Source organism: Malaclemys terrapin, chromosome 8 (assembly GCF_027887155.1).
Source record: "Malaclemys terrapin pileata isolate rMalTer1 chromosome 8, rMalTer1.hap1, whole genome shotgun sequence".
Classification (NCBI taxonomy): Eukaryota; Metazoa; Chordata; order Testudines; family Emydidae; genus Malaclemys; species Malaclemys terrapin.
The window spans coordinates 106,859,638-106,881,688 of record NC_071512.1 but is presented as its reverse complement, the minus strand read 5'-3'; the positions used below and the strand labels follow the sequence as shown (position 1 = coordinate 106,881,688).

The 22,051-nt window shown below is 50.2% G+C and overlaps 1 protein-coding gene across 2 annotated transcripts; it reads right to left on the bottom strand.

Annotated features, from left to right (window-relative positions):
* Positions 1-1,835: 1,835 nt before the first annotated feature.
* Positions 1,836-21,989, bottom strand: LOC128842416 (golgin subfamily A member 6-like protein 7). 2 transcript variants are annotated; one of them, XM_054038405.1, is made up of 12 exons: positions 21,903-21,989; positions 18,543-18,728; positions 16,820-16,853; positions 16,192-16,352; positions 15,203-15,284; positions 14,444-14,624; positions 14,279-14,346; positions 12,664-12,740; positions 10,732-10,832; positions 7,606-7,700; positions 6,900-7,034; positions 1,836-3,959 (listed from the first exon to the last, which is right to left on the bottom strand). In XM_054038405.1, exons 2-12 carry the CDS (start codon positions 18,606-18,608, stop codon positions 3,823-3,825), a joined length of 1,137 nt encoding a protein of 378 aa, XP_053894380.1. In that variant the 5' UTR covers positions 18,609-18,728; positions 21,903-21,989; the 3' UTR covers positions 1,836-3,822. The 2 variants fall into 2 exon arrangements, with proteins under 2 accessions (XP_053894380.1, XP_053894381.1); XM_054038406.1 differs by having other exon boundaries at positions 16,820-16,850.
* Positions 21,990-22,051: the final 62 nt, after the last annotated feature.

Here is a 22,051-nt window from a genome sequence, read left to right as displayed (position 1 = left end):
ATCAAGAGGCAAAGTAGGAAACTTTCCTTTTGTTGTTAGGTCCTATGAATTTGTGTGAAATGCAGGACTTTTTAACCATGCCACTAGCAAAGTAGGGCTCTGGCCTCTTACTCCAGAGTTTTTCCCTTGGGCATGGAAAATTCCCAGCATTATTTCATATAACTCCACAAGGGAAATCTGGAGACAGCAGCACTAGACTGTTCCCTTTTCCTGAACCCTCTACAAATGTGGGTTCAGGAAAAAAAGATTGCCCAACCTGTGTCAGTATTTCCCCATGTAATTGACATAACTCTGATCAGTTGCAGGAAGGACTAAGAGGGTGATCTTCCCCACCCCCCCATCAAACAGAGAAGGAATCATTTGTTTATAATCTGTAAAAGAACTAAACCAGTGACCACGCTGACGTTCCAGCGAGTGACCAGGTGCCAAAGCTTAAAACAAAGAGAAGAAATGCAATTGCCTAACAATAGGCCTGATCAGCACTAGCCCCCAACTCTCATGTGCTACATTCAGGGCTAGACCGTTAATGCTCACAGACCCTGATCAATGGGAATGGACTTTTTTTTTTTGCACGGAGACTCCTGTGAGCCATTTATGCTAGAGCTGCCCTCATGTCTCCGGCATTTAAGTGAAGAGTCCTGCCGCCCTGCCACTTTGCTGAGGAGGGCACGCTAGCTCCCACCTCCGCTCCAAGAATCAGCCATGTCTAGCAGCTAACTTTAGAATGCTCTGAGAAGATGGTTCAAGCACTTAGTCCTGTTCATTGTACAATAGGAATCCTGTTTAATGTTGGTTGTGACACTTAGATTGTGATCAGGTCTCCTGCCATAGTTGATTTTGCAACATCAATAGGCCCTTACTAGAAATAACCACAAATCCAGCATGGTGTTGATCACAGATGCAATGGCGGTAGGGTGACCAGACGGCAAGTGTAAAAAATCGGGATGTGGATTGGGGGTAAAAGGCACGTCTATATGACAAAGTGCCAACTATCGGGACTGTCCCTATAAAATCAGGACATCTGGTCACCCTAAATGGCAGTCACAGCCATGAGGGATTAAAGCCACTTTCTGCAGAGCCCCCAGTTCCTGAATTTGCAGTTAGATCCAGCCCAGCTCAGATAAAGGAAGAGGTAAAGAAGTTACCCTGTACTTCCCCCAGCTGTAAACCAGCTCTCCCTGTTAGAAACTGCCCAGCATTAATATGCTCTTGCAGCACTGGCTATGTGCCAACACTCTTTCAACTGTAATGCAACATCTGTTCACTTAATCTCCCACAGGCTAATTTCCCCCTTCCCCCACCTTTTAATCCTCTCCTTCTGAAGCACTTTTACCCTGAAATTGGACACGCTTTCCCGTTCACACAGGCTTTCCCAGCAGCTGAAGGAAGGGAGATGAGTGCCATCAGCCCTATTTGATGTGTTCTTAACAACCTGTTGTGTCAGTGCCACAAAGACTCCGGATGCTAAATGACAGGCTGTGCGTGGAACAAGATGAGGCTTGCGCACTCAGGAATGCATCCCTCAGTCGGTTTTAAGCCGTTAGTGTGACTCAGCGACTCATTAAGAAGTGTTTTACTGGGCGCAGCTATAGACAATTGAAATTAGTGTGGGACTCCTAGGTTCTAATCATAGCGCTGCCCCAACTCACTAGTAAATTGCTCCGTGCCTCGGTTTCCCCATCTGTAAAACTTCTTGCCTGCCTTTGTCAAGCATCGTGAGCTCTACGGGTGTAAATACTAGAGCCACATACAATAACCCCCATAAAAAAACAAATCAAACCAAACCAAACCACCAACCTGCAAAAGTAAAAACAATACAGGAAGAAGTCCAGCAGCAGAGAGGAGGCTATGCAGTTTATTGCATTGAATGCAGCATGTAAGATTACCTGCCTGTGGGCAGGTGGCATATGCGTGTGGTGGAAGGGACGGGGAATCGGGCATCTTCCAAAAGGGACTGTGCGGAGCTTTCAGGGAAAATCACCTTATTCATTTTTCAGGCAGCCTCGTTGTAGGCCAGCTCGGAGACCATCCAGCCCAGGTGCTGGGCAACGCATCATCATTCCGTTGGGTCTTGTCCGGTTTTAGTGTCTGGAATCAAGGGCCATGAGAAAGCACCAAGTCCCTACTCGGCTCCAGCAGAGTCTCCCCTCCATCCAGGCAGGCTCTGGTATCCCAACCAGAAGCTAGTGGCCGCCATTCACTCCCTGCAGTCCTCCCCAAGGAAGCGGAGCTGGGTGCTGGGCAGTTGGGAAGCAGCCACTCCCCGTTTAGAAGGTGACTGCTGTCAGCCTAATCTCTAAAGTGGCTGTAGCTACCACCGTGAGAGGCACACTGTATTAGCGCCTGAGATAATTCCTGCCTTTCCACCTCCCACCCATCGTCACTCGGCCAAGCCCTGCCTCATTAGCAGAGCTAACCTCTGCTCCTCCGTCAGTCCCCGCAGCCCCCTTTCATTCCTCTTGCTCCTCTCTGGCCTCCGACCAGGGTGGGAATAAAGTTCTGGCAAGGAGATGCCAGGCACTGACGCCAGTATGGCGGCAGGGGTCAGACCACAGTCATTGAGAGAGGGAGCATTCTTCACCCTGCACCAGCCTTTCTGGCAGCCATCCCCCGTTGCGAGATCATGCTAAACATGGCCTCCACTCTCACCACAGCAGGTCTCTAGCAGGGTCACCGCTGCCCAGCTTTCCTGTCCCTTCCAGGGTAGGAATTGTCATTATGCTTCCCCACGTATACAAACTAAATGGCACTGGAGCACTTTCTGCCTGTGTCTCTGCTCTGTTCGTCCTCGATGACTCACCTGCTGCTCCCAGTTTAGCACCAACAATGAATTTCATTAACAGGCTATTTATTCCCTCCGCTGCCTGTTCCAACACTGAGCTCTGCCACATTACACTAAAGAGTGTAACCCCCCAAATCAGCGCCACCTCGCTTTCCTACCCACTTTTCAGGATGAGCAACACTGGCATCTCGGGGAAGGATAGGAGGCAGGGAAAGGTTAGTGGCATTTCTGCGTCCCTCCTGTTTCACAGCCCATTAGATTCCTCCTCTCGCTGGCTAACGCTGGACCTGGAATGTCAAGCACATCCACTCTCCGCTCCTCGCCCTTGACTCTCACCCAACACAGCCTCTTCCTTCCCCTTGTCCTCCCCCACGCCCTGCTATAAAGTAACTCCTGTAAAATCAGAGTAGTTACTTAGGAAAACTTTATTTAAAACACCCCAGATGTGCAAGGCCTGAAGAATGGGAACAGCAGGATTTCAGGCCACAGCCTCTCTCCATTTCAGCTGTCTTCTCCTGTATTAAAGCAATTTTCCCTTTATGATTGACATGAAAACACTGTTCCAAGAATGGAGCTTTTTAAACCACTTCAATTACCTGCATGGGAAGGGATTTACCAGCCCCTGGCAAACTCAGCTGCCACTTAGAGGCTTCTTGGCCCTTATCTGAGTAAATTTATGGATCATCTACTAGGGCTCTGTTCCCCACCCAGGCAGAGAGGGCAGAACAGGTCTCCATATACGTGCCCAGCAGTTAGAACAAATCTTACAACCTGAAGCTCAGGAATACACAGCCCAATCGGTTTCTTCTGGAGAGTACTTGAAAGTCAAAGTCAGTGGAGGTGCGGATTGCCCGATACCAGGCTGTGCAGAGCCCGTCTCCCCACAAAGGGATCTCTTTGGGCCACTGCAACACCCCTCCACCCCAGCCGCCCAAGTGGCTGACAGTTCAGGAGAGGAGCCTGTCCATTTTGAGACGCCAATTCCTTTTCCATCTTTAATTTTTCTTATTTGACAGAAGGGGGCTTTCTTTGGCTAAGCATTAAAGATCACTCAGATTAAGTTCAGGCAGACTGTCAAACAGGTCACTGCTGAGGTCCTCATCCGACATGCTTCCAGCCTCCTCCTTGGGGGTGCTGTCCTCCTGCTCCAGGCTTGGGGTGGAGAGGTCTTTGGATCCTACAGACACATTGCAGAGGAGTTAGCCACACTCTGGACTCTGAGGCTCAAGTCCTCATCATCAACCGAGAAAAATGGCCCACGACCTCCCTGTAACTGCAGAGTGATGGCAAAACTGATCTGCTGCTGGTTTGGGGTCACCAATGAACTTGAAGCAATGCCAATTCATCATCTACTCAGGCAAATACAAGAAAACACATTGACAATGTGGGTTTGACTAATTTGTATTGGCAAATATTTTTTAATCATGGCCCCCTGCCTCCTAGCAGCCTTTGGGCACTCCTACTATAATCCCGACCATGGCCTCTGGGTATCAATAATTACTACCAATAATATAGGATAACTAGCTTCCTCTTATGAAATTATGCATGTTATCTGACACAGGGCTTTGCTGATCAAATATTAAACTCAGTCCCTGACATGTGCCTGCAAGTAATATTGGAGAAGGGAATTTAATCCCTTGATATGGCCTGGGGAGATTGCTTAGAGAACATCCCAACAGCAACTGGACATGTTACAACTGCATCTGCAAAGCTGTTAACCGTAGCAGCTTTACTAGTAAAGACTGACTCAGCGCGATTTGTACTTAGCAAAAACAGAACTCAAGGCAATTTCATTGCCTTAAAGGCCCCATTCACGAGAATCTTAAGCATCTTACTGAAGTAGGGCATGAATTTCCTTTAAAAGAACATTAACCCCTTTGTTCCTGGAGCTGGGAATTCCCCCAAGGCTACCTGTTAATGAAAACACAAGGGTCTTTAACATCCTGAAGCAATGTTGAAATCCAAAGGGCTATATAGTGTAGAAGATGAGCCTTTCGAAAATCGGTGATTTTCACCTTCCTAACCTCATTGGCTGAGGGTACGTCCAGACTACCCGCTGTATCGGTGGATAGCGATCGATTTATCGGGGATCGATATATCGCGTCTCGTTAAGACACGATATATCGATCCCCAAACGCGCTCCCCGTCGACTCCAGAACTCCACCGGAGCGAGCGGCGGTAGCGGAGTCGACGAGGAAGCCGCGACCGTCGATCCCGCACCGTGAGGACGGGAGGTAAGTCGGAATAAGATATGTCGACTTCAGCTACGGTATTCCCGTAGCTGAAGTTGTATATCTTACATCGACACCCCCGCCCCCCGCCCCGTGTAGACCAGGCCTTTGTGTCAGCCCCAAACCAAACATGGAGTGACATTAAAAACTGACCTCCTGGCACCCCTGGGGAATGCTAAGTATTATTATTATTGGTAGTATTATAATTGGCCCTCATATTGCAGCTTAACGTTACCCTGAAACAAGACTGGAAGGGAGGCTCAAACAACGGACACCACAGGGCACCACAGTTTTAACCGTGATCCAAGAGCTTTGGGTGCCAGTATCACAGGTCCAGTCAAGCGCCCCTCTTGGCCACTCACCAGACTGTTCTGAAGAGAACCCATGTACTGTCCCTATCCTGGGGCCTCTAGGCTCACCCTCAGGGTGCAGATCCACTATCTAGCACGCCCTCCTGAGAGCTGTGGAAACAGTGGTGGCCACTCAGGTTTTTCTTCCTCTTCATCCTCCTCCAACCCCCCTCAGCTGAAACATTTCCTCTCCCAGAACACCAGCCGGGGGGTGTTCTGGGTCTGTCATTTACTTCTTCAAGGGGCGTGTGTTAGGAGCAACATGCAGCGCACAGACACTTTGCAAAGGACTCTAATACCACAGCTTGTTACTTAACTGCACAAGAAATACACAGATCGATACAAACAAACTCTATTTGCATTTCCCTGCCTCAGTTTCCTCACTACTCCTCAGCTTTCTTTGGGCTAGGATCAGAGTCCTCTGGGGCCATCCAGGGTCCTTCTGCTGCAGTGCCTAGCTTGCGTTCTGAAACATGGAATCTTCTCTCCCCACCTCATCTCTCTGACCCTGGCTGTTCTATGCCCTTACCCTCTCCTGCCCAAAACTCCCCATGTGGCTCTCAGGGGCTGTTTAAACTCCCCCATTCTCACGTCTGTCTTTGTCCTTTCCACTCTCCCCACTCCCTGCAGACAAGTTGGGGAAAGTATCCTCAGCCTCAACTAACCCATTTTCATTCAGGTGTTTCCACCTGGATAGGCAGCCGTTAAATTCTAGCCACCCACCCCTGTCCCTAGTCTGGAGAGACCTGACAGAAGCATGGTGGACACCATATACACATAAAGACATTCCGTGATACAAACATTTCTTAACTTCACAATACTAATCAGTTCCCAAGCTGTGTAGATGGAGTCCCCAAATCATCACAGCCAGCATTCTAGATTACCCTTGTCAGATTAGAGAACAAGCAGCATAAAACGCTTTGGTACAGGGGAAAAGTGAAGTTCTACAATGCAGACCACAAACAGTCTTGATCTTTAGTACACAACTTGGACAGACTAGACACCAGCACGCAAAGGAAAGCCGCTGGATCACTGCATGCTAGAAGATACTGTCCCTCCCTCCTCAAGGCTGCCACTCAAGAGTAACGATTGAGAGGCTGCAGTATGCTCTATTTTATGCAAAATAATACTTCTGTTTACACAGCACCTTCTACCTGATTAGGCCTGACAACAGATAGACAAGGAGCCCTGGAAAGTAAATCTGTTAACAAGTGGAGAGCTGGGATTAGAACCAAGAAGTCGGACTCCTAGTCCAATGCTCTGATCATTAGACCATGCTGCCTCCCATATTTAGATGCCAAATACATACACCTAAATTCAGCACAGCCTTAGGGCTCTTGTCAAGTTGCGAGTTTGATCTTAGTTTGGGCATTACAAATACTGAAACACTTTTAGGGACACAAAATAGGGACTGGACATACAAAGAGATTCCCCACTCCCCACAAGGCAGTCACACATCTAACATCCACATTCCCACTGAAAACAACTATATTCTTAGGATATCAAGGGCTCCTAAGCCAGCCATACTTCTCTTACCTTCAGACTCCTTAATCTCTGTGGCACTAGAGAGCTCATCCGAGCTGACATCTGTGAGACTGAGCTCAGAGGCAGAATCATCACTCAGGGAGGAAAAAAATAACTCCTCTTCTCTCAGCAAATCATTGCTTTCCACTAAGAGAAACACACCAACAAGCAGGATAAGTTAAGAGCTGAGCTCATGGTTAAAGACCATAGACCCGATTCCTCACTGTCTTCATAGGCAATACAACCATTCTGGTTTCACAGCATCATACTCCTACTCTGCACTGGTGTAAATAACTGAACAAAGGGATGGAGAGCCAGGCCCCGAATCATGTAAATCGAGACTGGACGTGCACTGGAGGCAATGCCCCTGCACTCCCATCTCCCATCTCTGACTCCATGCTAGGACTTCTGAGGCTCAGGCAGGGAGCCTGGAATCCCAGACATGGTAGGGCTGCCCAGAGTCACACACCCAGGAAGCCCCCTGCTCCCTACGCAGTCCGCATGGTGGGGCTACCCCAGAGCCATGGACCCTAAGAGCCCACCACCAAACCAGGCAGGTTTCCATTGGAACCCTGCCTGTGATTTGATGAAAGTTTGTCAAACCCAAGGATGTTTCCACAAAACATTTCAGGTTCAACAAACCAGCATTTGCCAACAAAACTCTATTTTGTCAGAAAATTCCCAACCAGCTGTACCCGAGAGGACTAGCATCACTTACTCCCATGAGCACTTTCCTTTCCTACGGGCTTAGTGTATGACTTCTCTTCCAAGGGCAGATTTTTCATTTGGTCTTTCAGGTCAGTGACGGTGGATCTGATTGAAACAAAACCAACAACACTGATTAGCTCCAGGGACAGAAACAGCTGCCAGGAGAGAGAGAAAATTCATTCTTGGGATTTTCTGCAATGAGGGATTTTGGTAAACTCATAGTTCAAGGTGGATTCAGCTCTGCTGAGCAACTCATTGTATGTGGGGTGTAGGGCGTGGGGAGACCTGAGGCTTTTACAGAAAGGGAAAAAGAATCAATACTTAATTACAGGAGAACTGCAATTAAATCTCATTATTGGAGATGACTCACTGAATTAATGTAACATCCTCCACGGTGGGTTATTATAGTACAGGAGACAAGTTTGATTTCTGATGTCAGAGCAAATTCATCAAGAAGATTCTAATAACAGAGCCATGCTGGACCATGGATGTTTTCACAGATATTTTCCACTAAGAACATTAATGGTTATTTATGGATTTTGGGGAGTAGGGGTGAATATAAGCGACTAATGGGGTATCAGAAGAGAGAACAAGAAGTCAGGACACCTGGGTTCCAATCCCAGCTCTGGTACTACTGTTCCTTTCCCCATCTACCTCGCTGGGGTGATGGAGAGGAAGATTGTGAGAATGAACTGTGTCTGAAAAGGGCTTTGAGATCCTTGGCTGGAAAGCACTAGGGAATGCCTAATGTTTTTAGTATCATTTCTCATCAGTCTCCCTCAAGGAGAGACCAGGACACAGCTCCTTGCAGAGCCAGCCAGTGCTACATGTGCCCATCAGATGGGGCACTGCCGAGTGATGTGAAGGGCTCATCCCTGCAGGGGCCATGCATGCGTCTAGTGTCCCAGCTCAATTCTATTTGCAATCCAGCAGAACCTCAGAGTTAGGAGCATCAGAGTTACAAACTGAGCAGTCAACCACACACCGCATTTACGTACGCAACCAGGCAGCAGCAGAGACCCAAATAAAAGCAAATACTATATAGTGCTACCTTAAACGTAAACTACTAAAAAAATAAAGGGACAGTTTAAAAAAAAAAAAAAAAGGATTTGACAAGCTGAGGAAACTGTTTCTGGGCTTGTTTCATTTAAATTACGATGGTTCAAAGCAGCATTTTTCTTCTGCACAGTAAAGTTTCAAAGCTGTATTAAGTCAATGTCTAGTTGTAAACTTTTGAAAGAACCAGAACGTTTCGTTCACTTACGAACAACTTCCGTTCCCGAGGTGTCCGGAACTCGGAGGTTGTACTGTAGTTATACTCTGCCTTCTTAGACTCCTCCCACCCCATGCATTTTCAGGTGGATAATATATGCTTCACATCCTGCCCCAAACTCTTGTAAAGTGTTGCTGTTGGGTGTTCAAGAGCCTACCAGGTACAACCCCAGTAGTGACGGCATTGTAGTGGTGGGTGTCACCACGCTGCACATTGTTTGAGATCCTTCAGGATGAATGGCACTATGCGATTCCAAATAAAGACCTTTCAGGAACAAATATTTAATAAATAGTACCAGCCCTGCTGTATTGCAAAGGTCTTCCGTATCAGCCTGATGTTAATGAATGGAGAGAGTGCTCCCCTAGGAAGGGAGGTCTGGGGCACACCATCTGGGGAACACTGCCTGCAACTGAAGGGGTGGTTGGCATTCCTGTGACACATTATCCCATTGTGGCACCTGGGTGTGTGGGAAAGAGGGTTAGAGACAGTGGCACACACAGAATCCCCAGATACCCCTGGGCCAGTTGGATTGGAAAGACAAGGGCACAATTAAAGGAACAGTAGCACAGAGCTAAGAATCATTGAAGGGGAAGCTCTAATGTCACCGTCCTCTCCAGGGAAGAGGCCAGAGCATGCAAGGCCAGCTGTGTGGAGATCACAGCCAAAAGGTAGAGTCAGTTTCCTTTCTCGGAATGGTCCATCATGGGACCGTGACAGCACAGGAAAGCAAAAGGAGAGCAGGGTGACGCAGGGAAAGCAGGGGTTTAAGGGACACAAGTGGGCGTCTCTTCAAGAGAAGAGGCCCCAGGCAGAAGGGAATTCCTACTGAGGTAATAGAAAGGGAAAGAACTAAACAGGGGAATCACCACTTTCTGAACAGCATCAAGTGGGTTCACTCAGCGAGTGACAGAGAAGGAGCTTCAGAAGTCAGCCAGTGCCCATGGTAGAGGGCTTGTGGAGGGGGAACATGAGCATGCTTGTTTACAGTGTATACCCACATGGACTAGAGGGCACAGGAGAGCCGTGATTAGATATGGAGCCTTTCATCTCCAGGTCAACAGTCTAGGGTTAGCCCAGAATAGAACAGCAAGAAGTCAGTCACACTGGATGGCTGCTCTGTGCCTGTGTGAAGTGAAGTGGGGTACTCCGTCTAGTTCCCATGGTATAGGTGTCTCCATCACAAACAGATACCATCACAACTGGTCCCCTTGTTAGCTGCCTCAGCAGAGACCAAAGACTGAATGGATCACGGAGCCTGAACTCTCCACATGCCCCTAGTTGGGACTCCTCGCTCAGGCAGTGGGCAAGCTTGAACTGAGCTGCCCGCGTTCTGGAACCTCCAGGGCTCGCGGTTCGGCACTTTATGCATTTAGAAACCGAAATGCCTCATGGGCCAAAGTGCTGGATTGCCAACCCTGGAGATGGATGTTCTCTATCAACCAAGCAGATACAGTGACGGCTTCCCCACACTGCCTCGATAACAGGTCTCAGTCGTAACCTACAGAGACCCCCTCTAGAAGCAAGAGAGGAATTCAGCTCTGCCTTCTCTGAGGGTGCAAGCAAAGGGTCTATTAGTGCTAGTTGTGACGTGGACACCTGCCTACTAGCAACTAAGCTGATATTACCCACAACTCCTTTCACACAGGGGCACTGAACAGTGGTCACACAGCAGCGCACACACTTGTGCCATTCCCATGTGGTTTGTGGTGAAATATCTCTTGGATATACAAAGAGCTGCACTTGCAGCTGATGTGCCGAGCTCAGTTGGGTGAGGAATGCACCCCATATTGCCAGCAATGTATGGTGTGTGCACATGTGGTGCCACATGTCCCACAAGACCCGTGGAAGGTGCATTTCCCCTACTTGATGTGGCCGAGCTCCTGCTGGGTGCTCCGTGTCTCCAACCTGGCTTTGTCCAAGTCATCAGATTGAGTTTTGTGACTGTTCATCAAATCTTCCAGCATCTGTGGATGAGGGGGGACAGTCAGTCACTGCCAAAAGGGCTCCCCACAGAGCGCCTCTGATTCTACACAGCAGTGCTGTGCCCAGCAGAACATGCATGTGTGACTTGCTCAATGTACAGACCTGGAACAGCTTGGGGAAAGCACAGCTAACACAAAACATGCTATCCGTGGCAACAAGCACTTCACCTTTCCAACACAGAAAGTGGTGGGCTTTCTCCATTAGATCAAGATGGAGTACAGCATACTGGAACCTGTACCCCTTGACCCAGCCTCCTTAATGGAAATTAGGGCCACACTGTACATCTCTGCTGTCCATGCTTGGCCCACAGACTACATTTTGACCAACCACAATGTATAAAAACACCGATCAGTTTGAGAATGTGCCGCCAGAGTCTCTTGGGCAGCAGGTTATGGGGGCTACTTGTCCAGAGGCACCAGACAGCAGGTGGTTTCTAAAAGGGTTAGAGGGGCTGCAGCTAGCTGAGAAATATAGCCAGGTCTGATCATTAGCTCCGATGTATTTTAGGCCCTTCACAACTCTGCCCCTTCCTACTTGTCCATGTGTTTCCCACCGCATTATCCCTTCTCTCCCTCTGCTCTGCCAGCCTCAATCACAAATGTCTTCACACCTCATGCATGGAATGCTCTCCCTGAAGTGACCCATAAGGGCACTACCTTTTGTTTCAAATCCCGCCAACTTCTGCAGTGACGTCTACAAGAAATCAACCAAGTCCTGATGGCTATGATGGGGACAGACAGAAACTTTTAGATATATATGGCTTTTTTCTACGAACATGAACACTTGTATATATTTTGAATATACTCTTCTTCCCAACCCTTCATATATCACTTGTCTTCTTACATTGTTAGCTCTTTGGCTACTGCAAAACCAATAAGTCATCCTCTGCAGACTGTAACCATACTGATCTTCGTTTTCTACATGGCACCTAGCTACGCATATGACAGGTGTCTTAGAAATACTGTGAGTATGCCAGTATTGTTTGATAAACACTTAAATTACACAGGAAAGAGAATTGCTACAGTTGGGCCTCACTATTAAGTCTCAGTGTTTAATTTCATTAATGTGGCCCCTTATAAACAGGGATTACAGTGACCCCTCCCATAATTCCAGGTACACACAGGAGTTGGTTCTATCCTAATGAATAAATACTGAAATCTGAAGCACACTGGAAAACATAGTAATGTCCTGGTGTTGATTAACATAGCACCAATAAACCTTTTCGATTATGATTATGCAGGAAGCCTGAGAAATAACGGCTCCACCATATGGGAACAGATCATCAAATCCATGATCTTTTCTCCAGTCTTCAGAGGAAGATATAAAACTCCCATAAATTTCCTGGATAGTTTTACAATACTATCCAAAGAGAAGATATACTTCCTGCCCCCAGCTGGTGATCAGTATACGCCAGAAGCATAAGGATCGACAGCCAATGTCATTTACTCTAGCTGCTTGCACTGCAGATGCTATTCATATATGTGCCTAACCCCTCTTTTAAGAACTTACAATTTTCCTATCATCTGGAATCAGGGAATTCCACAGGTTATCAAACTATCACATGCTTTAAAAATGCATGTAATCATAGAATCATAGACTATCAGGGTTGGAAGGGACCTCAGGAGGTCATCTAGTCCAACCCCCTGCTCAAAGCAGGACCAGTCCCCAGACAGATTTTTGCCCCAGATCCCTAAATGGCCCCTTCAAGGATTGAACTCACAACCCTGGGTTTAGCAGGCCAATCCTGAAACCACTGAGCTATCCCTCCCCCCGGATTTTTCCTGGGGAAAGTGAACCTGTAAAGCTATGTACCTTGCAGTATCGACTTTGAGTTCTCTTCATTTCATCAGTTTCAGACATCTGATTGACTAGGTCCTCCTCCTGTCGGTCTAAGAAGGAAAGCAATGTAACTACATAGTGAACTGGATTGGTTTTGGCCATGGAGCTCAGTCATAGCAGAATCTACTTCTATTCTGTGCCTGATTTTTAATAGTCACCTCAGCACTCACTTTTCTCGGTGCGTATTCAGACAAAAGCTCAGTGGGCACCTCTCACGCCAGGACTACATTCTACTGAGGAACTCATGTGAACAGCAGGAGCAGCTGCCAGATCTCCATGGGACTCATATACAATACCCAGATCTATTACTTTCACAGCTATACAATAGGCACAAATGGGAAAGCTGTTATTGACCCGAAGCCCTTTCCATACAGTTCTACTCTGACAAATGACTGTGAAAATGACATTGGTGGTTCCCCATTTATTGCCATTCAATGACTATATTTGACATGCTCAGTTTATAAGAAGTAAAAAAGATGGTTATATTCCTTTCCCCTAGTCTGTGTTTTGTCTATTCAGATGGTAAGCTCTTTGGGACAGGGACTGACTCTCACCATGTGTTTATACTGCACCTAGCACAATGGGGACCTGATCCTGGCTGGGAACTTTCGGCCTTACTGGCATGCAAAAGAACTGCTGCAGTAAATTCGGCTTGGCATCTGAGAGTCAAGCTAGGTTCCTTCTGTTTCATGTAATTACCAAAGATTCTGCACCTCAAATTCTGCCCTTGGTTACAGGCGGGACACTTAACTGCCTCCACAGAAGCTGCTGCAATATAGGGAGAGGAGAATTTAGCCCATAATTGGTGATTCTATTTATGATTCAAGTGCCAGAATAGAACCCAGCTCCCTCTCCCATGGTTATGTCAGCTCTGCACCCCTAATAGGAGTGAAGTAGTTACTACAAACGGACAATCTGACTGAGTGGTGGCTTATGAGTATGAAGGGGTCATTTTTACAGTCGCTTTGAAGAGTAGAGAGACAGTGTGATAATCTAGGACCAAGGTATTTTCAGGGCTGTCTCTGGTCTATGCCCAGCCAAGGTACCTGACATCCCATAGCATCCTTGAGAAAGGCCCAGTACAAATAATGCCAGCCAGCTCTCACATAGCACTTTGCAGCAGTAGATCTCAAAGCACTTTACAAAGGAAGTCAGTATCATTATGAATTCCCTCCCCCTCTTGCCTCTCTAAGGACAGGGCGGGGGTGAAGTTTGAAAAACAGCTACAGAAGTGTATTGCAATGCACCAACCATTCATTGAATGGACCCTATCTCTCAGAGCACCACAATGCACCACACAGAGTCAGACAGAGTGGGGAGACCCAGTGCATGTTCCCCTCCCACCACTCTGCCCATGCCCTGGTGGGAGTCTGACTGAGCTAGCAAGCCCTGTGCATGCTCCCACACTTCCCCTCCAACTCTGCCAATTCACCACAGCATCTCCTACTCTTCCATTCCTGAGGGAACTGTCCACTACAACAAATAACATGATGCTCCCAACTGCAGGCTGCTTCCCCGCCAGTTCCAGGCATCTGTCAGGCCCACAGGGCAGGGACCTGCACTGGGAGCAGTCCAGAGCAACACTCACTGAGCTTGTGCTTCAGTTGCTCCACCTCTCTCCTCACACACTCGTATTCTCGCCACAGGAGCTTTTTGCTAAAATCAAGGAGAGAGAGAGGGTTACCCCCTGGGGAAAGGAAGCAACAGCCTTAATTTCCCATGACCCACACGGCTGTAAAGGCCCAGAGCTAACCTCTCATGCACCTCCTGCATGACGCTGGAGCTCGGATACACATCCGGGGTGCAATCTCCATCTGGCTGGTGAAACACTTGCTGTCGCAAGTTACGAAGCTCGCTCTTCAGCCCTTCCATTCTCCGCCCCAGCAGGGACTCCAAGCCACTCTGAGGGCTGTTATGCAATCGACCAACCTCCTCTGCAACAACAAACAAAAGGACGGAAAACGATTAGGCTTCAGCCTGCAAAGGGAAAGGGTGGGGTGGGATAATACACAGTACAGTGGTCTCAAAAGTCAGTTCACTGCTGATGTAAGGCGCTGGACTGACCACGCAGGCACTGGGGGCCTCTGCTGATCCCCTGAAACGGTACAGCATAATCAGTGCCAGTTCAAGAGCTCCCTTCACCACTCTGCCAGCACACTCCAGAGGCATAAGGGGAGTCGGTCTTCATGGCATATTCTGAACAAGTGATACTCTTGGGTAGAACAGGTGAGAGATGCAAACCAAGGGTTCCATTGCCTGAGCCAACAGCCTACAAGCATCTGTACCAACAGACGTAAAGGTTGTATTTCGTAAGGGTTAGAGCAAAGGACTGTGAGTTGGAACGCCAGGTTTCTGCTCTAGGTTTGAGCTCTATATAGTCAGCAGAGTAGAGAACTGGACTGTGCCCCACTGGGGAGCTGCACTCACAGCCTGTTGTCACCCCGAACGGTCAGATGGGGAGCGAGCTCTGACCATCCCAGAATGACTGCAAAGCCAAATGATTCATCAGTACCTTCCAGGTTATGGATCTGCTGCTGCTGGCGCTCCTTCTCCTGCTTCAGTCGATTTACTGACTGGGTGAGGGACTCAATGACCTGGGGGGAAGAGCAGGACTAGAACGAGTCTCACATGGAAATAATTTAGTGCAGGGAAGAACTCAGTTGCTTTGTGCAGTTTCAGAAGCTGGGAATGTTGCGGGGCACCTCAAGACGGATTCTAAAGCAGGCCTGCACAACTCGTAAAGTGGCGAGGGCCATATTACTCCAAAGAAAACAGCTGAGGGCCGAATCCCCCCGGCCCTGCCAAACCCCCTCCCCCCCAGCGCCGCCCAGCCCCCCCGAAACACAACACCCCCCCAGCGCGACCCTCCCCTTGGAAACAACCCACCCCAGCGCCGCCCAGCCCCCCCGAAACACCCCCCTCCACGGAAACAAACCCCCCTTCCCCAGCCGCTGCTTGCCTACTCACCCCCCGCAGGCCGCATGTTGTGCAGGCCTGCTCTAAAGCAACCACAATCGGTTGAGCAGGATAGAGGGGCTTCCAAGGAATCTCCTATGACCCTCCTTGTTGGAAGGATGAAGGCTGTGATGAGGGGCAGGGAGAAGATTCAGCGCTCAGAGGGATAGAGGGGATCTCACAGAGAGGAAAGGAAAGTGAGTACTCCTGGAAAGTTACTTTGCTTTAAAGGACACATGAAGTGTCCCTGCAGCTTCAGCCATGTGCTGGCAGGAACTGGGAGTGCTGCAGAGGCAACACACTCTCAAGGAGGGTGATGGGGAGAGAAAGGAACACCTCAAATCTTCATGTGGAGACCTTTCCAGCTGTCTCAAAGAGCAACATTCACTGGCTCAACAGGGAGAGGCTTTTCCCATCATGTGACAAAGAGAGGATCGCCACAGTCCAGGGCATCCAGTGTAAGGAATGTGTATTTTAAGCTCGCTAGTTAAACCTGTCTCTTTCCCCTTAGTAGAGAGGCGAATGTCATCAGCACTCTGGAGTTACCTTAGCTTGCGAACGCAGCTGACTGCTGATTGCTGCAAGCTCCTCTGTTGCCATCCTGCAGTGTGGAAGACTTAGGCAGGTAGGACCCGGTTGCCAAAATCCAGCCAAAGACTCATCAAATGCAACCTTCTCAGTGTTTATTCTGTCAAGCAGCAAATCCACTAAGAGATCAAAAGTAACGGGAGTTACGAGGGCTGCAGGGAAGGGAACCCACTTGTTTACCACACTGTTAGACTTGCCTCAGCTAGTGCCCAACTCAGGGAACTTGGGAAAGGCCAAACTGAAGTTTTAAAAAGCAGAAGCTAGATTCTTTCCTCTCTCTGCTTGAATTATACAATCACATGTAGAGTCACTAGAACAGGCAGGTCTGCGCACCATGGAACCACTGTATGGATAACCAATAAGAAGGGCTTGAAAATGGCCATTGCTTTGCTACATGGGTACAGAAGTTGCCTGGATTTTAAACCAAAAGCATCAACAGCTCTTACAAAATAAAAATAAAGAAGGTATAATCATCCATTTGAGACAAGCAACAACATATGATTGTACAACGCATTGGATATTCCTACAGAACCTTAATGCTAGGGTAGCAAGTGCTTTTCAAATGCTTGAGACAACAGATTGTTACCTTTGGAAGAGATGCTGGTTGTGTTCAGACGCTGCTGTAATAGAGAAAGAGAAACCAGATTAAGTAGTAAAGACACTAAAGGACAGGGGAAAGTTACACACAGGAAGGAGTGGTAGGGTATCTCACACTGCTTTCCATTTTGGATCTGTCTTTAAATCGAAGCAGGATGGGGTGTTAACACCAAAGGACAGATTAGGAAGTGCCCTCGTGTTCTCAATGGTGATTCCTCAAATCAACTAAATTGCAACAACGGTGATTGAGGAGTGGACAGAGGAACAGAAGGGTGAAGTATGTGGGGAAATCCAGGAGGGAAACTAGTTGAAACAGAAATGAATTCAGGGACGTCCTATGGTCTGTGTTATACAGGAAGTTGGACTAGATTTCACAGTGGTCCCTTCTGACTTTTTAATCTATGAAAAATGTTCACAAAAGACATGGTTTTAATTATGTGAAACAATTACCATATTACGTACATCAGGATAGTCACAGAACTTGGAAAAATCTAACAGCATTCCTAGCGCTCTCTGTAGCCAGACTGAAACTGCAATGTAAGTTTCCCCCGTGGCTGATTACTTAGGAGTAGCACCAGTAGCTTTAAAACAATAGTCTACTTCTAGCACCCTCTTTGCCCATAATCTCCCATTTTATAGATGGGGAGAACTGAGGCAAAGAATAGTTCAGGGCTTCTCCAAACAGTAAATTGGGGCAGAGGTGGGAACAGAACTCAGGAATCCCAAAGCACAGTTCCTCACTCTAAGTACTAGACCACTCTCCCCCTAATGTTATTGCTGCCTTCTCTATAACACAGCCATCTGTCCTGGCTCTAACGATAAAATAATACATCTCAGAGCTGCATGTCATACTGCCCACAAATTGGCTCCCTTTCACGTTAATCCACGCTTTTATGGGGTAGATAGCGCAGCAAGGCCTGACCAAACCCGAGGTGCTCATCCACTGGTCTTTAAAGAAAACCACTTGCATCTATTCAAAAGAGCACACCCCATCCTCTGAAGTGTTGTATAATAAAGGTTCTGCAGGGCTGACAGAATAATCCTGCTCAATAGAAAATCCAACTTTCTTGGGAAAGTCAAGAGAATCTCTCTTCACTGAAGGGACAAAAATGAGCTACACAGAGGACCTTGAGGACATAATTTCCATAAGTATCTGCAGTAAACATGGAGGTGGATTTTATTTGGGCAAAGAGGCCTGGATTGTGAACAGTGGACAGCCATCCAGTTCTAGAAGTTGCTTATTACACAGGAATTAGGTACTTCCCCTCAGTCCAGTGCCCTATCCAGGCTGCATTCCCATTTCATCCCTTTTCTCTTCTAGAGCCTTGGATCACCCTGAGGAATCGCTCCCTCCTCCTGAGCATTTTTGTCCTTGAAATATTTGCAGAAGCATTTCAATTTTCATCCCTTCTAAGGACACTGGAAGCCTTGATCGCTCCAGTCTAGCACTGAAAAAGACCTGTGTGAAAGTCATTTTTCCTGAATCCAACCATCAACGTGAAACATTCAGTCAGTCTCTAGAGGGCAGGGAACTCTACAACCATTACAATACTAGCCAAAGCAGCTACAAAAACCAGTCCTGGTGACTTCACCTACAGCGATGTTACCAACATAGTTCAAGGACCCAAGGGATCCAGCACTTGTTTAAATAGGACTTTCCTGGAGTGAGAGTCTAAGCCACAAGAAAGAGATGACAATGCAGCTGAACTTGCCTTTATTTTAGCCACGTTGCTGTCTGTTGCAGTCAGTATGGAGTTGAGCTGTGTGTCCCAGTTCATGTGGCTGGTAGGCAGGTGCTTTTAACTGTTTACCAATGACAAAGTAATCTAGGATCAGCCCTTGGTGTATAAAGCTGAGGGATGGAACAGAGCCCAACGTGGTGAAGATATTGGATTGACCTGTAAAACCATCAGCAAAGAGATTTTTCTCTATATACAATCTATGCTCCTATTACAGTTCAAATAAATATACATGTATATTAAGAGAAATAAATGGGAGGATATAGGACTGAGGGCAAAGTGCAGGGTCTAAAAATCCTGAGACTCCTACATAATTCACACCCAGAACGGATTTCATAAGCTAGGCCTGATGGAGGCTCACTGGTAGTGGGCCAGGGCAGTGCAGAGCCCAGAGCAGAAGCAGATTTCCATACGGACCATCTCCTAGGGCCAAGCACAGCACCCTGCCATAGCGCTGGCGATGCCGTAAAATACACACCATCCGCTTTGTGTGAGCCTTAAACTGACGCTGGGGCAGGGCCATTCTGGTCTCCCATGTTCAAAAAAGATGAACTCAAACTGGAATGGGTGCAGAGAAGGGCCACTAGGATGATCAGAGGAATGGAAAACCTGTCATATGAAAGGAGACTAGAGGAGCTCGGGTTGTTTAGTCTGACAAAACGAAGGCTGAGGGGGGATATGATTGCACTCTTTAAATATATCAGAGGGATAAATACAAGGGAGGGAGAGGAATTATTCCAGCTTAGTACTAATGTGGACACGAGAACGAATGGATATAAACTGGCCGTGGGGAAGTTCAGGCTTGAAATTAGACGAAGGTTTCTGACCGTCAGAGGGGTGAAATATTGGAACGGCCTTCCGAGGGAAACGGTGGGGGCGAGGGACCTGTCTGGTTTTAAGATTAAGTTAGATAAGTTTATGGAGGGTATGGTTTAATGGTAAAACATATTAGCCAAGGAATACCAAGCAATGGCAGGTAAATAGTATAATGGCTAACAGGGGTCAGGCTGGAGACTCTTGCCTACATGCTCGGGGTCTTACTGATCGCCATGTTTGGGGTCGGGAAGGAATTTTCCTCCAGGGTAGATTGGCTGAGGCCCTGGAGGTTTTTCGCCTTCCTCCGCAGCATGGGGCAGGGATCGCTAGCAGGAGGGTTCTCTGCCAATTGAAGTCACTAAAACACAGGATTTGGGGACTTCAACAGCAGAGTCAAGGGAAGAGGTAGGGACGGTTTTGTGGCCTGCAGCATGCAGGGGGTCAGACCAGATGATCATAATGGTCCCTTCTGACCTTAAAGTCTATGAGTCCTCAGAGAGGGGTGAAGGAGGCAGGGAAAGCCCAGGGCTCCCACCACCTGCACCACTACAGACACAGAAATCTGCCAGACGGTTTCAGGGTGTTTTTTTGTGGGGGGGTCAGCCCCCCCCCCCCCACCATGGAGCGTGAAGTCTCAGAAGGGTCTGGGGAGGTGCCAGTGGGGGGGAGCGCTGGAGAGGCTGGGGGGGGGGAGCTAGCAGAGGGGCCTGGTGGAAGAGTGGAGTGAAGGGAGGGGAGGTATCAAGGGGGTGGGGAGAATGGCGGAGGGTCAGAGTGGAGTTCTCTGGGGAGGTGTTGGGGAACTTGGCAGAGCAGTGGGGAGGGGGGGCTGACAAAGGGCCTTGGCAGAAGGGTGAAGTGAGAGGGCTCTGGAGAGGTGTTGGGGGGCCTGGCAGATGGGCAGGGTGAGGGGGCTCTGGGGAGGCATTGGAGGGGCTGGCAGATGGGTGGAGAGAGGGGGCTCTGCGGAGGTGTGGGAGGGGCTGGCAGATGGGCAGAGAGAGGGGGCTCTGCGGAGGTGTGGGAGGGGCTGGCAGATGGGCAGAGAGAGGGGGCTCTGCGGAGGTGTGGGGGGCTAGCAAATGGGCACAGTGAGGGGGCTCTGGGGAGGTGTTGGGGGTAGGCAGATGGGTGGGGCGAGAGGGCTCTGGGAAGGTGTTGGGGGGGCTAGCAGACAGGCGGGGTTGGGGAGGTCTGGTAGATAGGCAGGGTGAGGGGGCTCTGGGAAGGCATTGGGGAGGCTGGCAGATGGGCGGGGGGGGCTCTGGGGAGGCATTGGAGGGCTGGCTGATGAGCAGAGTTGGGGGGCTCTGGGGAGGGGGCAGGGGCTGGCAGAGGGGCAGGGTGAGGAGGCTTTGGGCTGGGGCAAGGGTCTCTGGGGAGGTGTTGGGCAGCTGGCAGAGGGGCAGGGCAAGGTGGAGGTGTGGGGGGGCTGGCAGAGGGGCAAGGTTGGGGGGCCTCTGGGGAGGCATTGGGGGCTGGCAGATGGGCAGGGTGGGGCAAAAGGCTCTGGGGAGGTGTTGGGGGGCTGGCAGAGGGGCAGGGTGAGGGGACTCTGGGGCAGGGGGCTCTGGGGCAGGGGCTGGCAGAGGGGCGGGGTGAGGAGCTCTGGGGAGGTGTTGGGGGGCTGGCAGAGGGAGAGGGTGAAGGGGCTCTGGAGAGGGGGACGGGGGCTGGCAGAGGGGCAGGGTGAAGGGGCTCTGGAGAGGGGGACGGGGGCTGGCAGAGGGAGCTCTGGGGAGGGGGGTGGGGCGAGGGGGCTCTGGAGAGGGGGGCAGGGGCTGGCAGAGGGGGCTCTGGGGAGGGGGGTGGGGCGAGGGGGCTCTGGGGAGGGGGGCAGGGGCTGGCAGAGGGGGCTCTGGGGAGGTGTTGGGGGGCTGGCAGGGGGGCGGGCCGAGGGGGCTCTGGGGACGGGGGTTGGCAGGGGGGCGCGGTGAGGGGCTCTGGGGACGGGGGCTGGCAGGGGGGGCGGGGTGAGGGGCTCTGGCAGAGAGGGCTCTGGGGAAGGGGGCGGGGTGAGGGGCTCTGGGGACGGGGTCTGGCAGAGGGGCAGGGTGAGGGGGCTCTGGAGAGGGGGGCAGGGGCTGTCAGAGGGGCAGGGTGAGGGGCTCTGGCAGAGGGGGGCAGGGGCTGTCAGAGGGGCAGGGTGAGGGGCTCTGGCAGAGGGGGCTCTGGGGACGGGGGCGGGGCGAGGGGCTCTGGGGACGGGGTCTGGCAGAGGGGCGGGGTGAGGGGCTCTGGGGAGGTGTTGGGGGGCTGTCAGAGGGGACTCTGGAGAGGGGGGCAGGGGCTGGCAGGGGGGGCGGGGTGAGGGGCTCTGGAGAGGGGGCTCTGGGGAAGGGGGCGGGGTGAGGGGCTCTGGGGACGGGGGCGGGCCGAGGGGCTCTGTGGGACGAGGCCTAGGGCGGAAGTGGGGGGGGAGGGTTCGGCTCCCCGCGGCGACACCGGGCTCGCGCCGAGCTGGGAGCCGCAGGGCGGGGCGAGGGTCCCTACTACCGGCGCCACAGGCTCCCGGACCTGGTGCGCGGCTCCGACGCCCCAGCGCCCTTTGGGCCCCGCTTCTCGCCCTCCGAGGGTTTCAAAACGCGCACCGCCGCCGTCACCGCGCCGCCCTGCCCGGGGGCTGCTGGGGGATGGAGTCCAGCCTGCGCTGCCCGGCCCAGGGC